The sequence below is a fragment of the Urocitellus parryii genome, chromosome 1, assembly GCF_045843805.1.
Source record: "Urocitellus parryii isolate mUroPar1 chromosome 1, mUroPar1.hap1, whole genome shotgun sequence".
Classification (NCBI taxonomy): domain Eukaryota; kingdom Metazoa; phylum Chordata; class Mammalia; order Rodentia; family Sciuridae; genus Urocitellus; species Urocitellus parryii.
Genome location: NC_135531.1, coordinates 61,674,878 through 61,692,959, shown reverse-complemented (window position 1 = coordinate 61,692,959; position 18,082 = coordinate 61,674,878). Strand labels below are relative to the sequence as shown.

The following is an 18,082-nucleotide window of genomic DNA, read 5'->3' as shown; positions in this document are numbered from 1 at the left end:
GCGATCTGAGCGTATACGCCAGGATCATATCTGAGCTGTTGCATCTGCTCTTGAAATTCCTCTTTTCCCAGTAACATTTTCAGGTCTCGTTCAGGGTAACCTGCTTCTGCATTTCGCCTAGCTGTCTCCTTGCAAAATTCCTCATTGGCAATTTTCCATAATAAATACTGTCCTCTATTTAGCACAGAATTACACACGTTAGCCCAATCTGCTGGTGTTAAGTTCCAGCCGGTAATAGATTCGACCATACTGACTGTGAAGGGAGCGGCCGGGCCGTAGGCTGCTACAACTTCCTTTAATTGCTTTATTATTTTGAAATCTAAGGCACGGTAAACTCGTTCTTTTTCTTCTCCCTGCTCAACTACAGGGCATGCTAGTTTTTGGGGTCCCGCCTCAGGATTCCGTTCATCATCTATGGAGGCAGGTAAAGCTGTTGGTTGAACTATGCCCTCTGGTGGTGGAACGGAGTTAGTAGCAGCCTCCCTATCTGACGACCGTTTTTTCCCTGAGCTTGCCTTGTTCAAATTTTCTTCTATCTGACTAGCTTGAGAGACCTTTTGTTTTGCTTGACCTAATATGTTTTCTGCCATGGCCTGGACCTCTAACAATTTACTTAACAGTTTTTCGGTTTGTTTTTTACTAGATTCTAATCTACTATAAAGGTAACGTAACCCAATAAGATAGGATAGAAGAAAGCCAAAACAGAATGAAACAGAAACGGAGAGGAGGAAAATGATTATGTCAATTTTCTCTCTCTCAGGGCCGAATAACTTCAAACCTTGAGTTAACCATTTATCCCAACTCCTCGTCTGAAAAAATTGTAAGGCTAGAGAGCCTGAAATAAGAGCAGAATAAATCAAAACAGAAATACCCATTCTGTCGCCTTTCCTTAGGGGCGAGCGATATTACTCACCTTTAAATTTTGGGCGTTCCCGGTACAGGGCCACCAAAATGCCGCAAACTACCCGGTCCCGGGCCGGCTGAGTCCCGCTCCTGCTGCCGAACACTGCCTGCGGCACCCCTGCTGAGCGATTCCCTGCTGAGCTGTCAGTGCACGCGGGCTTGCAATCTTGCAACCCGGTTGGGCACAAGAACACAAGCCAGTCAAACTGAGACAAAGTTTTATTTTGAGAGAGGCCGTGTGCATCCCCTAACAGGTGGGTCCGCCACGTGTGTGTTCTACCTGAGCCGGGGGGGTTTCCCCTTCCCCCGGAACACCCTCCTACCATCCTTTCCCAACCAATGGGAACTCTCCCATTACAAGAGTGACATGAGTAACCTGAGTCCTGAAAATGGGCCCAGCTAGACAGCATGAGTCCAATTACCATATGAATGTGAATTGCTGGCTGGCGGTCATAAAATCCAAAGGTGCCTGTATCAATATTTTTGCTGTGGCTCCTAACATCCAGCCTCAGCACTAGACTTATATTTGTAGTTATAAAGCTGGTGGCCTCATTTTTTTTTCTTTGCCCTGCTCTTTTCATCACTGGTTTTAAAATAAATAAAAGCAAGAATTAATAAGTAGGGCTGGGGTTGTGGCTCAGTGATAGAGTGCTTGTCTAGCATGTGTGAGGCACTGAGTTCAATTCTGAGCACCACATAAAAATAAACTCTGTGTGTGTGTGTGTGTGTGTATAAGAATCAATAAGTAGGATGATTTCAAATTAAAAAGTCTGCACAGCAAAGGAACCAATAAAGATGGTGAAGAGAGAGTCTGTAGAATGGGAGAAGATCTTTGTGATTACTCCTCCCACAGGACATTAATGTCCAGAATATATAAGGAACTCAAAAAACTTAACACCAAAATAAATAAATAAATAAATAACCCAGTCAATAAAAAGGTAAATGAACTAAATAGACATTTCTCAAAAGAAGAAATACAAATGACAACAAATACATGAAAAATGTTCAACATTCTTAGCAATCAGGGAAATGCATATCAATACTAAGATTTCATTTCACTCTGGTTAAAATGTCATTCACCAAGAATACAAATAACAAATGCTAATGAGGATGTGGGGGGAAAGGTACACTTGTGTTGTTGGTGGGACTGCAAATTGGTATAACCACTTTGGAAAGCAATATGGACATTCCTCAAAAGACTAGGAGTGGAACCACCATATGACCCAGATATACCACTCCTTGGTATTTATCCAAAAGAACTAAAACACCAATGTTTATAGCAGTAAAATTCACGATAGCCAAGTTACAGAACCAGCCTAGGTGCCTGTCAGCAGATGAATGCATAAAGAAAATGTGATATGTATACACAGTGGAGTTTTACTCAGCAATAAACAAGAATGAAATTATGGCATTTGCTGGTAAATGGGTGGACCTGGATAGCATCGTGCTAAGTGAAATAAACCAAATTCAGCAAGTCAAGGATTGAATGTTTTCTCTCATATATGGAAGCTAGAGAGAGAGAAAGAATTTAAAAGGGTGGGGAGATGTCTCATGAAAATAGAAGGAAGAACAGAGTGGAAGAATGGGATTAAGGGGGGAAGACGAGGCTGACAGGAAAGGGAGGAATGGCAGAATGAATATGACCAAATTATATTATGTACATGTATGAAGATATCACAGTGAATTCCACTTTTTTGTATAACTATAATGCACCAATTGAAAACCAGTAAACAGAAGGAAGACCAATAGAGTAGAGGAAAGGTATCGGGAAAAGGGAAAGGAGAAGTACTAGCAATTTAAGGAGCAAATTAACTATAAAGTATAATAAAAACAGTCTAAAATAGTAGCCCTAGAGATAGAAGGGAAGTTTTAAGTTACATGGAATGTGGAATAAATGTGTTTGTACCTTTCTAAAGTAAAATTCTACAAATAATTCACAGGTTATCATAGAACCTGTTTAATTTATATACTTACCATCTTATAATAAAACCACTACTTTGTAAGTAAGGCTTAATTATTCAATACTGTGTTCTCACTGTTACTTAAAAATGTTAGCCACAGGCCAGGTATGGCGGCACATGACTGTAATCCCAGTGACTTGGAAGACAAGTTTGAGGCCAGCCTCAGCAACTTAGACACTATGTTAAAATAAAAAAATAAAAATGCTGGGGACATAGCTCAGGTAAAGCACCCCTAGGTTCAATCCCCAGTACCAAAAACAAAACAACAACAACAAAAAATTACATACTGGTTTTATCATTGACTACATACGCACCTGTAGACAGAAAAAAAATTCAGTTCTTTAGTCCCCTTTACACTCAACAGTGTTAAAATTCTCTTGTCACAGTGGTTATGGTTTATAGCATTTGTTAGATTCATAATCAACCTAGTACTTAACATTCAAAAATGTCATCCCATATCTGGTTACAAAACAATAGATTTTTCTATTTTGCTGCTATTACCAACTGGTATACCATTACCAGTTGCAGTTTTGTCTCCTGAAAATTTGTTTTTAGCCCAACCTTTCCCATGTTTTGCTTAATTTCCTTTCCTTGGTTTAGCTGTATTATGGGCATTCCATGCTTTTCATTATATACAATGGGTGTCGTGAGAATGCTCTGTTCCTGATTTGTCCAGGAGTTTTAAGGTCAATATGTTTTTCTTGACATTTGCTGTGACTCTTAGAAAGTATTAAGGAATTTAAGCACTGTATTTTGTGGACTTTTTGCACATTTCTGGATATCTTCCTCCTCTGAGCTAAATGCCATCTTTGGTCACTGTTCACTGCCTTGGCTCTTCTCTCGCATGGGTCTATTTTCTCTGGCTTTCCTACTGGCCCTGTTTTATAATAAGCCCATATAATTCTGTTGCCCTCTATCAAACTTCTTACTTGAAGTGGGTTGCCACTTCAAGTGGACTAGGTCTTATTTTCATTCTTTTAATGAAGTAACTAGGCAGAAGTTTTAGGAACCTCAGAGGCCAAAACAACACTCAATCAAAGATTTATTCTACTGCCCACCTCTTTTCTGGCAAAACAAGTTAACACAACATTCGTGTATTGCCCCAGTTGATTTTAGCCATCTGCTACTGATGTCCCTCCTCTTCTCCATTGTCCCCAGTCCCTAATTAAAGACATATACAGAGGCTTTTGTCTTTAGTAAGGGAGATATTCTGGTTTGTTTGTTTGTTTGTTTTTTAATGTCCTGGAACAGAAATGCTTGGCAGTAATAGCATTCAGTCAAACATATCTCTGTTATTTCTTCTGAGGCATGACTCATCCTTTTCCTAAGTGTTGCTACAACGTGGACTGGCATAATTTTCGGACAAAGGCTCCTCACAAAAACTTTGCATGTGCATTAATTCCATTGATGTGAAATTTGTCTTTACAAGAAAGATGAACACATTTTTTTTCTGACTCATTTGAAATATAAGTTTACAAGTAGATGTTTCTATTTTTTTCCTCAATATAAGAGAAAATTTTTTCATTAAATATATGGTTAATATTAGGAGAACTCAGTGGACAAAGAAAAATTTACTAGGGGGTCTCACAAGGTTTTTGTAAGAAATATCAAGACTTTCTTTTAATCAATAATAAAAATATTATGGAAAATAATTTTCAGTCATGCATGAAAATATTTTCTCTCTTGGTATATATGCTCAAGTTTATAAACAGTGTTCTATTCTGTTAGTACACTTACTTCTTTTTTGTTATAGATTCTCAGGAAGTTGCAAAAAATATTTGAGGAGGCCTTATACACCATTCACCTTTCTTCTAATTTTTTTTCTTCTCCTAATTTTGACATCTTGTGTAATTATAATACAGTATCCAAACCATGAAGTTGATGTTATATTTCACTAGCTATATATGAACTCATTTGCATGTTTGTATGTATATTTATTTCTATGGAGTTCTATCACATGTGTAGCATATGTAAATACCACCAAAATCAAGATGAAATTTCACCAGGCTCCTTCATGCTACAACTTTATAACTGTTCTCATGTTCTCTAGCCCCAAACCCTATATAATTGCACTATTTCAGCAATGTCATATCACTTATATTGGAACCATACATTATGTAAACTTTTTAAATTGACTTTTTCCTCTTAGCACAATTCCCCTGAGGTCTTTTGAAGTTATTGAATAGTTTGTTCCTTTTTATTGCTGAGTAGTATTTCATGATATGAATGTACCATAGTTTGACCATTGAGAAACATTTAAGTTATTTCTAGGTTTTGAATATTATGAAAAATCTACTGTGAACATTTATATACAATTTTGACTAGAATAGAAGATAAGTTTCATTTCTCTACAAAAATGCCCAGGAGTGCAATTGCTAGGCCATAGTAGTATATTTTTGTTTGTTTGTTTTAAAAGAGACTGCCAAACTCTTTTCTGATGTGGCTATACCATTTGTATTCCCACCTGTAGTGTGTGAATGATTCAGTTTCTCCACATCTTTACCAGCATTCAGTGTTGTCACTATTGATTTTAGTATTGAACCATCATCTATGTGATAGTTGAGTGGTAATATCTCATTGTGCTTTTAATTTGCATTTCCCTAGTGGCTAATAAGTTAAAGATCTTTCCATATGCACATTTACTTCCCATGTGTTCTCTTCAATGAATTTCTGTTCACTGGATGCTTTGAATTTTTACTTCAGAGTTTTGAGACTGTTTGTTTGGTGTTGGTACTGGAGATTTAACCCAGGATTACTTTACTACTGAGCCACACTCCTGTCCCTTTTATTTTTTATTTTGAGGCAGGGTCTCACTAAATTGCTGAGAGTCTTGCTAAGCTGATGAGGCTGGCCTCAAATTTGTGATCCTCCTGCCTTAGCCTCCCAAGTTACTATAATTACAGGCATGCGCTCACCAAGAAGTTTTTATTATTCTGGGCATGTGCTCTTTGTCAAATATGTGGTTTTCAAATATTCTTCTATAATCTGACCTTTTAACCTCTATCCTCTTGATATAGTCTTTTACCGAACGAGTTTTGAATTTTGTGAACATTCAATTTATCAATACTTTCTTTTATGAATCATACTTTGTTCTCAAGATTTTCTATTGATTTTCTAAAAGTTGTATAGTTTTGTGTTTTAATTTTAAGTCTTTTGTCTAATTTTAAGTCTTTGATTCAATTTGTGTTCATTTTTATGTAAGGTGTGTGTTTTAGTTTGAAGTTTATCTTTTTGCCTATGCATGCCCAATTGTTCTAGCACCTGTTATTGAATTGGCTATCCTTCCTCCATTAATTTGCTTTTGTAAACTGGGCATGGTGGTGCATGCCTGTAGTCTCAGCAACTTCGGGGGCTGAGGCAGAACAATCACAAGTTCAAAGCCAGCCTCAGCAACTTAGCAAGGCCCTGAGCAACTTAGTGAGACCCTGTTTCAAAATTAAAAAAAAAAAAAAAAAAAAAGGGGCTAGGGATGTGGCTTGGTGGTTAAGTACTCCTGATTCAATCCCTGGTATCAAAATAAATAAATAAATAAGCAAGCAAGCAAACAAACTTTTGTATCTTGGTCAAAACAGTTATTGTATTTTTGTAGGTCTATTATGGTGTTCTCTTTTCTGGTCTGTTCATCTTTATCCCTAAAACAGTATGGCACTGTCCTGTGTACTGTAACTACGTAGTAAGCCTTAGTATTGGCTTACTCTCTCTCTCTCTCTCTTTTTTTTCCAAAAATTGTTTTAGTGATTCTAGTTTTTTGCCTTTCCTTGCAAATTTTTAAATAGGCTTCTCTGTTTTTATAAAACACCTTTTGATAGGAATTATATTAAATCTATGTATCAGTTTGGAGATAACTAACTTCTTTGTTGAGATTTCCAGCCAATGAAGCATGGCAAGTCCCTCCAGTTTATTCAGGCTGGATTTTATCCATAAACATTTTGTAATTTGAGCATACAGATCCTTTATCTATCATAGATTTATACTGAAGTATCTCATTTTCTTTGTAGCTGTTAAAAATGGTATTGTTTCTAGTTTTAATTTTCACATACTTTATTTTTGTGTGTGTGTGTGTGTGTGTGTGTGTGTGTGTGTGTGTATCTTGTGACTTTAGTGATCTCAGTTATTAATTCCAGAGGGTTTTTTTTTGTTTTTGGTTTTTGTAGATTCCTTCTTATTTCTTTCAATCATATCATTTGCAAAGAGGGGCAGCTTTATTCTTTTCAGATACATATGCCTATTTCTTTTTCTTACCTTATTGCACTGGCTACAACTTAAAAAACTATACTAAATAAGAGCAGTGAGAGTAGGCATCCTTATATTGTTTCCAGTTTTGAATTGTCTTTACCATTAAATATGTTAGCTGTACATTTCTTATACATAATATTTATCTAGTTGAGGAAGTTCCCTTCTATTCCTAGTTTGCTGAGTATTTTTGCCATGAATGAGTGTTGAATTTTGTCAACTTTTTTTTCCTGTGTGTCATTCAGTTAAAATCATTTGAGATTTCTTCTTGGACCTGTTCATATTGCAGATAATATGGGTTGATTTTCAAATATTGAAACAATCTTGAGTATCTGGAATTAATTCCAACTGATCATGATATATGATTCTTTTTATATGTAACTGAATTCACTTTGCTAATATTTTCTTGAGGATTTTTACATCTAAGTTTATGAGAGATATTGGTATTTGGTTTGAGTCTTTGGGAGGTTTATGTTTTGTTTGTACTATCTTTAGTGTGGGGATTAGGTTAAAACTGGTCTCAAATGAGTTGAAAAGTGCTTCTTGCTCTTCTGTCTTGTTGAAGAATTTGTGTATGTTGGTATTAAGCCTTTAAGTGTTTGATAGAATTATCTAATGAAACAGTCTGGGCCTAGAAAGTTCTTTTAAATTACATCTCTACTTTCTTTAATGATCATAGGACTATTTAGGTTATTTCGTTGAGTTAAAGTGGTTTATACTTTTTGAGGAATGGATCCATTGCTTCTAAGTTGTTTATGAGCATTATGAAGAAGATTATAATTATTTATGGTATTTCTTTGTTCTCCTTTTAGTGGTTACAGGATCTATAGTGATATCTTCTGTTTTGGTACTGGTTTTGTTAACTAGTGCCTGCTAGACTTATCTTTGTTTTGCTAGAGACACATTAATTTAAAAAACAAAAAAGGTGTTGTGTTGATTTTTTTCTGTTGTTTTCCTGTTTCTGATTTTATTGATTTAGCTCTTATTGTTATTATTTAATTACTTCTATTTTATGTTTATTTTGCTCTTCTGTTTTTGTGTTTCTGAAATAAGAACATAGAAATAAAAAGTCTCAAATTAAGTCTCCTAATGTAAACATTTAGTACTAAAATTTCCCTTTCAGCTCCAATTTAGTGGTATCAAAACAATTTGACTTTTCATTTTATATTTCTGTGTCTTTTAAAAATATATATTTGTGTTTCCTTTGTGACTTTTTTGTTGGCCTGTGGGTTGTTTAGAAGTACATTGCTTAATTTCTAAGCAAAGATTTTCCTTCCTTCTGTTACTGATTTCTAATTCCACTCCATTGTAGTTGGAGAATGTACTGATTTCAGATTTTTAAAATTTGTTGGGATTTGGGGGTTTTGTTTCTTTGTTTATTATTGTTATTGTTTGACCCAAGATATAGTCTATTGCAGTAAATGTTTCATAGACACTTAAAAGTATTTGTATTCTTTCTTAGGTGGAGAATTGTATTCTTCTGAGGTAGTGTTCTATAAATGTCCATTACAGCTTGTTGGTTGACGGTATTATCCAGTTCTTCCAAATCTTTGTTATTTTTTGTCTAGTATTTTGATCAGTTGCTGAAAGTGGGGTATTGATTCCCCAAATGTATATGTGGATTTGTCTATTTCTCCTTTTAGTTCTATCAGATTTTATTTTATATATTTTTAAGCTCTGTTGTTTAGTGCATATACATTCAGGATCACTATATTTTTTGATGAATCATTATTTTATTATAATGTAACATCCCTCTTTGTCTCTGTAATAATTTTTCTCTGAAACCTACTTTATGCAGTGTTATTATACTACTCTGCTTTTCTTAGTGTTTGTTTGAAATATATCTTTTCCTATTTTGAAATTTTCTGTTAGAAGTGAGTTTGAAGTTTGATGTTTGCAGTGACTTTCTTATAGATAGCGATTTACTGACTGGAACTTATGCTATCTTTAAACTGGTATATTTATACTGTTTACATATAAAGTAATTATTGGTATATTAGAACTTAAGGGTCCAAATAATTTTTGACTAATGGGATTCTTATAATTGTAACCATTCAGCAATAACCTCAAACACAAGTCAAATGAACACAATATCATTTTACCACATGTAAAAGACAAGACTTAACCATTGTTTTAATAATCTGTGGATGACTCTAGAACTCAGTCAGATAAACTAATGTGATTACCATTTTTTTCCAGGAGAAGCTGATATCCAATATTGGAGTGCCTATAGTTTTTCTGTTTGTTTGTTTAGGAAAGGATGAATAAATTTATTTGTACACTTTAAGTGGGGATATTTGCAATACATATAACTAATGAAAGGCTAATTTCCAAAGAATTTATTTGCATCAGTAAGAAAAAAAATAGAAAGATGGGTCATGAATGTCAATAGGAACATTATAATAAAATAAATGAAAATGAACAATAATCATATAAAAAGATACTCAACTTCATTCCCCACCAAAGAAACATTCCAAATGCTGCAGTGCATACTACACACAAGGGCATTCTCATATTTTACCATATATCAGCCTTAAAGTCAGGCAGCTGACACTGAGCCATTACTACCATGGAATCCTCAGTGCCACTGAAAATTTCCAGTTGCCCTTACAACATCCTTTATAGCCACAGCATCAGTCCAGATCATGTGCTGCAAGAGTATCTATAGATTTTTTTTATAGCTATAGGTATAGCCAGCACCCGGTGAATGTTATGAAATATTAAAAAAGCTAGAAACCTTATCCCAATTAGGCAGTAGCCAAAGAGCTTGAAGTTAGTCATATTATTTCACAGAATCTTTATTTTGAAAAAAATGAAAGTCCTTCAATAAGAATATTTTCTTTCTGATTTATGTACATTTAACCATAAAGGAAAGTGACTGGAATTTTGGTTCAACAGATTGTTTATTGTTGTAACCTAACCACCCCAACTTCCATTTTATTTGAATAATTACCTTAAAAATTCATATCTTTTAAAAAAAATTAGTTATCAATGGAACTGTAGCCTGTTGTATCCCCCTAAGTTCCCTTTTCCTCCCAATCTGTGCTAAGATCCTGAGTTTACCTCAGACAGCATTAGAATAAACTAATAGTTTATTCAGATATTTTAAAGTTAATTGCTACCTACCAAGGTAAACACTTTGAAAAATAATATTTCTTTGGTCAAATTCAGTGTTTTAGGGGGTGTCTTCTCTGGATAATACCTCATATACTATTTTTTAAAATTATTTTTGATAAAATGTAGGCCCAACTTTCTGTCATGACAGCTTAGGAACCAACTTCTCAACTAAACTCCTAAAGTACAAGAAGTGAAATCAAGAATAAATAAATGGGATGGTATCAAACTAAAAAGTTTCTTCACAGAAAGGAAACAGTCAAGAATGTGAACAGAGAGAGCCTATGGAATGGGAGACAATCTTTACCACCTCCACCTCAGATACAGCATTAATCTCCAGGTTATACAAAGAACTCAAAAAACTTAACGCCAAATAAATAAATAACCCAATCAATAAATGGGCAAAGGTACTGAACAGACACTTCACAGAAGAAAAAATACGAATGATCAAAAAAGTATATGAAAAAGTGTTCAACATCTTTAGCAATTAGAGAAATGCAAATTAAAACTACACTGAGATTCTATCTCCACTCCAGTCAGAATGGTAATTATCAAGAATACAAGTAACAATAAATGTTGGCGAGGATGTGGGGAAAAGGTACACTCATACATTGCTGGTGGGACTGCAAATTCATGCAACCATTATGGAAAGCAGTATGGGGATTCCTTAGAAAACTTGGGATGGAACCAGCATTTGACCCAGTTATCCCACTCCTCAGTACATACCCAAAGGACTTAAAAATCAGCATACTATAATGATGCAACCACATCAGTATTTATAGTATCTCAATTCACAATAGCTAAGCTGTGTAACCAACCTATGTGCCCTTCAACAGATGGATGGATAAAGAAAATATGGTGTATATATACTCAATGGAATATTACTCAGCCAAAAAAATAATGACTTTAGGATTTTTGAGAGTAATAGATAGATCTGAATAGGATAGATCTGAAGACTATCATGTTAAGTAAAATAAGCCAGTCCCCCAAAACCTGGCTGAATGTACTAATGTTAGTAATATTATTTGTGGATACTAACATATACTAACACATAATAAGGAGCGGAGAGTGGGGGTAAGAATAGAAGTTTATTGGAGTAGACAAAGGAGAATGAAGGGAAGGGAGCAGGGATGGGAATAGGAAAGACAGTACAGTGAATCAGACATAACTTTCCTATGTTTGTATATGAATACACCACCAGTGAAACACACATCATGTACAACCACAAGAATAGGATTCTAATTAGAATAAGTTATATGTATGTATAATATGTCAAAATACACTCTGCTCTCATGTATATCTTAAAAGAAGAAATAAAAAATTATTTCTGATAGTTATAACCCATTACCACAAGGGAAAGTATAGTAATTTTTGGCTTTGATGGAGATGTGATCACAGTATCCAAATTATAGTTATTGCTATTTTTTTGGCTTTCTTTAGCTTAGTCTTCTTGATGCAGTGTCATATGTTCATTTTCATGGTTATGTTCCTATACTGAATTAGAGAACAGAGACCTTCTCTTTTTCATCTTTGTTTTCCCTGTTTTGTCATCTTGCATGAATGTGATCATCCTTTGGTTTGGTCAAGGGGTTGATTCTAGGACCCTCCTGTGGATACCAAAATTCATGGATGCTTAAGTCCTTTGTTCATAATGTCCTCGTATTTTGCATAAAATCTGTGCACATTCTCATGTATACTATGCACATTACTTATAATACCTAATAAATGTAAATGCTATGTTAGTAGTTGTTATATTGTACTGTGTAGGGAGTAATGACAAAAAGTCTATATATTCAGTACAGATGTAGTTAAAAAATGTTTCCTACCCACTCTTGATTGAATCTGCAGATGTGGTACCTGTTGATATACAGAGACCTTTTGTATATCAACAGAGAAAATGTATGTTCAAACTGAATGTATTGAGTGCATTTGGATGGAATATAGGACACTGAATTTAGGCCTTGCTTAAGCCAGAATCCTCTTTTGATAGACTAATTGAAGATTCACTATAATAATAAATGGAATAATAATGAATATAAATTATTTTGGATAACATTGCCTAAAGTGCATTTCAGTAACATTAAAGCTTTCACAAAAATTTAATGAGTATATATTTTAACTTATCATGGATTTGACCTAATTCTTTGTGTTAATTCCTATGAGGTATTCTGAAGGCATTTCATAGAAAAAGAAATATGAAATGTTCCTGCCACTGACTTTTCTTATTCAAACTAATCAGATATGCAAAAATAACTTAGTGATTACAAATGTCTAGGTGTAGCATGATTAGCTCTGAAAGTAAAGTCATGATCCTGTTTGAAATTTTCAACCTATGCTTTATTAATAAAAGAGTTAAAAATTCAGCAATAAGATTCTACCTAAAAAAAAATAGAATGGGTGGGGAATGTCCTTGTATATTATAATTCTGTTTTTTGTTTACAGTATGAGCTATTAGGGAATGAATGAAGGTACTGGAATTAATTAATTTCTATTAAAATTCAGTATTATTACCATGAGATTATATCTTTCCTTTTTGTTTTATATGAGCTAGATTATAACTCAGTAAAAGTTTAGATTTTTAACCCATGTCTCTGTATTTAACCAAACACTAATTTTGGGGAATAAATGTTAAATTAATATCTATGTCTCTTTTGGGGAATAGTCTAGGGAAATAAAGCTTCCTACTACATTTTTTTAAACATTTTATTTTAGGCCCAACACTTGACATTAACTTAATTATTGGGTTTCCCTGTCATTGATTTGATTTTTTTCCTTTGTAATTTAATATGTTATAGTCCAGTTTTGAATGATGAATTTTCAGCCCAAAAATATCCTCTGGAATAAATATTCCTGTGTTTAATTCTGTAGTGTTTGTCGTCAGGGGGAGTAGGCAAGTTCAGATTCAGAGGGGTGCCACACTGGTAATTTGGCTCAAACTGCATGGGGAGAATAATCTTTCTACTAAAATGAAGCACAAGGATAAGTAATAACTTTTTATGCATGATAAGCATCAAAAATATGAACCTGCTGGTCTTTGCTTTTCATTTTTCTTTACCTCTGTCTTTCAGTGAGAACCTCCTGCAGGGTGCACACGATGTGATCAATAACTCAATAACTTTTTTCATGCAGTAATTATCTCCATGTGATATTATCTGAACACTGTTTTTCTTTATTACTCAAAAGATGCAGGAGATATTTATATAACCAGCTGATCCCATTTTGGATAAAGGTGCTTTGTGACAGCAGGGGAAATAGTTTATTTTAAATAGCCTTTTTAAATAAATGTTCTATGAAAAGCTTTTCCAGTTAATTTTCACTTACCATGAGAAAGTGATTACAAAAAACAACAACAACAACAACAAAAACACCCTACATTTAGTATAAGTTCTAAAACTTGTAGATTTTATAGTATGATAATCTAACTTCTAATAATTTAATTAAAACATTGAGCCATTTAACATAAACATAATTTTTTCTGATTCTTCTAAATCATTAGATATTTATTGAGGTATAAGCTAAACACACATAAATTCTCATTATAGGCAGAGATCCTTCAAGAGTCGCGGATGATGATCCCAGATTGCCAACGCAGGTTAGAAGCTGCATATACCGATCTTCAGCAGATTTTAGTAAGTAAAGATCTTTGTCTTGTATTTAAAAAAAATTTCATTCCAATTCATATCCAAAATTTTAAATATTTAACACTGAGAGCTAGGTGAAGACATTTTTATTCACCTACCCTTTACTAAAATAATTAGTTGACCTTAAATTGTTTTTGAGTTGTGACTCCAATAAAAATAGTTTTCTAGCATGTTTATTCTACTTAATTAAATAATTGCATTTGATAGCAGGTATTCATCAGATTAATATTGTCCAACAATATCTTGAATTGGTTTTCATGCAGAAAACCTATTTGGGGGCATATTAAGGATGTGTTGACCAGTTCGTTTTTTTCTTTTTGTGGTAGTATGGATTCACCTTAGGGTACGTAGTCTACCACTGAGCTCCATCCCCAGCCCTTTTAATTTAATTTTTATTTTATTTATTTATATTTTTTTGAGAAAGGATTATATATATATATATATATATATATATATATATATATATATAAAGAGAGAGAGAGAGAGAGAGTGTGTGTGTGTGTGTGTGTGTGTGAGAGAGAGAGAGAGAGAGAAAGCGAGTGTTTTGGGTGGACACAGTGTCTTTATTTTATTTTTATGTGGTGCTGAAGATCAAACCCAGTGCCTCATGCATGGGGCTTGCTAGGCAAGCGCTCTACTACAGAGCCACAACTCCAGCTCTTGAGAAAGGATCTTGCTAAGTTGCTGAGGGTCTCACTAAGTTATTGAGACTATCCTCAAACTTTGGATCCTCCTGCCTCAGCATCCCAAGTCAATGGAATTTGGGGTGTGTGCCACCATTGCCTGGCCTGTTTCAAATTTGGAAAGATCCTATGTTTCAAGTGAATCTGGGCCCTTATTTAAGGGATCTGGAATTCCTTCAGATTCAAACCTGAAATCAATTAGAGAAAAAAATAAATAAATTTGGAGGTGGGTAACACTGTTATATTATTGGTATAAATACTTTGTGATACAGTGGCTAACTCAGTTTATAAGTGATTGTAACTATAAGTAAAAGTTATTTCTTAATAGAGATAAAAACATAATACTATATACAAGCCATTGTTGTTGCTGTTTGATGATTGATGAATTCTGTCATTTCCTTTACTAATTTTATGTTTGTATTTCTTGAACTAATAACTTTTTTCCTGATTCATAGTTTTACCCTTATATGACAAAAATAAGGCTTTTTCAGTATGATTTGAAAAAGAATGAAATTTGTTTGACCAAAAATTAGGACTAACTCTATAGAAAAACAAAAAAGAAAAAAGTTTACATTTCACAGTAGTTTGAGCACAAAACTCCATATTTATCTATAAAAACTTTTTAAAGGCAGGATAATTCTTACCACAGAGAAAGCAGGAAATGATTAGTGTTAAAATACTACGTAAAAAACACCATTTGTATTCCTAACCATTAAATGCTGTAGCTGAGAAAATAATATAAAATTTTCTTAGGAAAAAAAGTGTCTTTGGATAATGTATTTGTATCTGAGGATATGTTCAACAGTATCTCTATCCTGTGCAAGCTTATATTTACTGACAGAATATAAACATATTTAAGGTGTAATGTACAAGTTTAAGAAATTCTTATCTCTAAGCTAAGCTAAGTGGATTCTCACTCATTTACTTTTTTTTTTTTTTTTTGGTTGTTCACGACATTACAAAGCTCTTGACATATCATATTTCATACATTAGAATCAAGTGGGTTATGAACTCCCATTTTTACCCCAAATACAGATTGCAGAATCACCTTAGTTTACACATCCACATTTTTACATACTGCCATATTAGTGACTGTTGTATTCTGCTACCTTTCCTATCCTCTACTATCCCCCCTCCCACTCATTTACTTTAAATTTTTATATTAAATATATATTTTATTGCCTCTTTTCTATAATAACCAAAAATCTCCATCTTTTATTGACCTGACATGAATTGTTGACCATAGTTTCATTTTAAAATAAAAAAAAATTTTCCAATGTATAATTCAGACAATATTGTTTCATTTGTCTGTTATCATTATAATATATCAGTAAAAATGTCCTATATGTCAGTATCTTGGAAAAACTCAATCTTTAAATATGAAAAGATGAAAGATGTATTTTGTTTCCTTTAGTGTGAGATATGTAATCTTCATTAACAAGTAATTACTTTTCTAATTCAAATGTTGTATTTAACTCTGATGTGACACACCAGTAGCTGTCTTTACTATTGTGAGTAGTTGGAGAATTATTTTGGCCTGAATGTTATCATATTTGTAGCACATTAAAAAGCCCTCCTTTTTGGCTTTTAATCCATTTTTAATAAGAATCTCTTTTGCACAATGATGTAATAACAAAATGAGAGTAAAATTTTTCTTTAAAATTTTCTGAGTTTTTATTTAATTATGATAGTTTTTTATGATAACTGTATTATTAAATGAGACTAGGTCAGGCACAGTGGCATACGCCTGTAAGGCTCGTGTTGAGTGCCCCTGAGTTCAATCCCTGGTACCCCCACCAAATAAATAAAATTAAATTAAAATAAATGAGAATATATTATATGAGAATTTATAGTGGAAGAACACCAAGCTTTTATTTCTTCTCTTACCTTGTTATAAAAAGAACAGAACTGTGATATATTTAGAAGAGGATTGGTATCATTTTTCTTTAATTTTTATGCTTTTTATGAAGGGTGTGGAATATTTGAATAAATAACAAAGTAATGAAATTTGAGAGGAATAAGCCTAATTTTTTACTGTATTTCATTTCAGGAAACTGAAAAAGACTTGGAAGAAGCTGAGGAATATAAAGAAGCACGTTTAGTACTGGATTCAGTAAAGTTAGAAGCCTGAAACTTTTCTGTACAGGGTCCATTCTATAATTCATTATTTTGACCACTGCTGTGTTCAAGAAGTATGAGAATGTGATTCTTTTATTAAGTTGCATACATTTTTATTTGCATATTTTAATGTGTCAAATAAATGAGTCCACCTTATAAAATTGTTTTATTTCGTACTTTCCAAAATTAACTTTTTGTCATTAAATCAAAAATTCTTGATAGATAATTAAAATTTGTGAGTTTCCATCTGAAGTTTATATATTTGGCTTCATAAGCATAGATTGAGTTATAAATAGGATACTGTGATTTTAGATAAAAATCCAAATTTTAAGCAATTTTGAATAGACCACAATTCCCTAATAAGAAAATAAGAATTATCTGTGGATAGGGCCTCGTATACTTATTCCTTCACCATGAAAGTGTAACATTTCCATTACTCTAAACTAATTTGAGAAAATTTAAAAATTTTTATATCTTTATGAATAATGAGGAATTATATTTTAAAAGAATATAATAACTGATGTGCTGGAAAGTGCTTAAATACTCTTCAAAAGGGAGGGGAACCTCTGATTTGTGACTTTTGCTGATTTCTGCATTGTCAATACTACTACTGTGATTGATTTCAAGATACTGACATGACCTCTCTGAACAGAGGTGGCAGGATACAAGCCAACTGCAACATTTGCTGGCTTTAGCCAAACCTTGATTATCTTGATTGACTGGAAAAGAAATATCATTTTGTCACAAAATATTTTCCCATTACATTTGTAAACCCATTACTTAATCATTTGGGTTTACTTTCCAAAAATATATGACGACTCATTTAGTTTTCTAGTATACCTAGAACATGTGTATGAATGAACCTTGTATCACCAGCCTAACATAAACATTGAAATAATGAACCATAATAATATTAATAGTATTTAAATTTTAAAACTCGTAATTGGAAAAGAAAACTTGGAACTCTGCTGCTATAAAATACTTAACAGTAGTAGTATTGTTGGTCTGATTTTGGAAGTTTAAATGATTACTAGAAACCATGGCATATATTTGTTGAATCTGTTCATCAGAGAAGAGAAAAATAATATTCTTTCCTAGTGTTATATCTAAAGGAAAGATACCTCTTATAAAGCATAGAATGTTTCACTTTAAAAAAAAAATTTATCTGTTGATAGACCTTTTTTTTTTTTAATTCATATGTGGTGCTGAAAATTAAACCCAGTTCCTCACACATACTAGGCAAGCACTCTGCCACTGAGTCATAACCCCAGCCCCAGAATGTTTCACTTTTAAAATTTATTTATATATTCCAAAAAGTTACTTCACTGGAGAATAACATGTCAGGTATATTTCTAAATTCAAATGTTATCTTAAAACATCACATGCTATTTTGAAAGTATTTGGGGTGAGAAGAAGAAGAGTTGAGAAA

General features: G+C 33.2%; 1 protein-coding gene across 1 annotated transcript in view; it reads left to right on the top strand.

Moving 5' to 3' along the window:
* Positions 1–16,801, top strand: part of Tbca (tubulin folding cofactor A) — a 74,428-nt gene extending 57,627 nt beyond the window's left edge. The window contains exons 3-4 of the mRNA XM_026393282.2: positions 13,754–13,840; positions 16,586–16,801. Of these exons, the coding sequence (XP_026249067.1) occupies positions 13,754–13,840; positions 16,586–16,666 (168 nt within the window). The 3' untranslated portion in view covers positions 16,667–16,801. The remainder of the gene's footprint in view (positions 1–13,753; positions 13,841–16,585) is intronic.
* Positions 16,802–18,082: the final 1,281 nt, after the last annotated feature.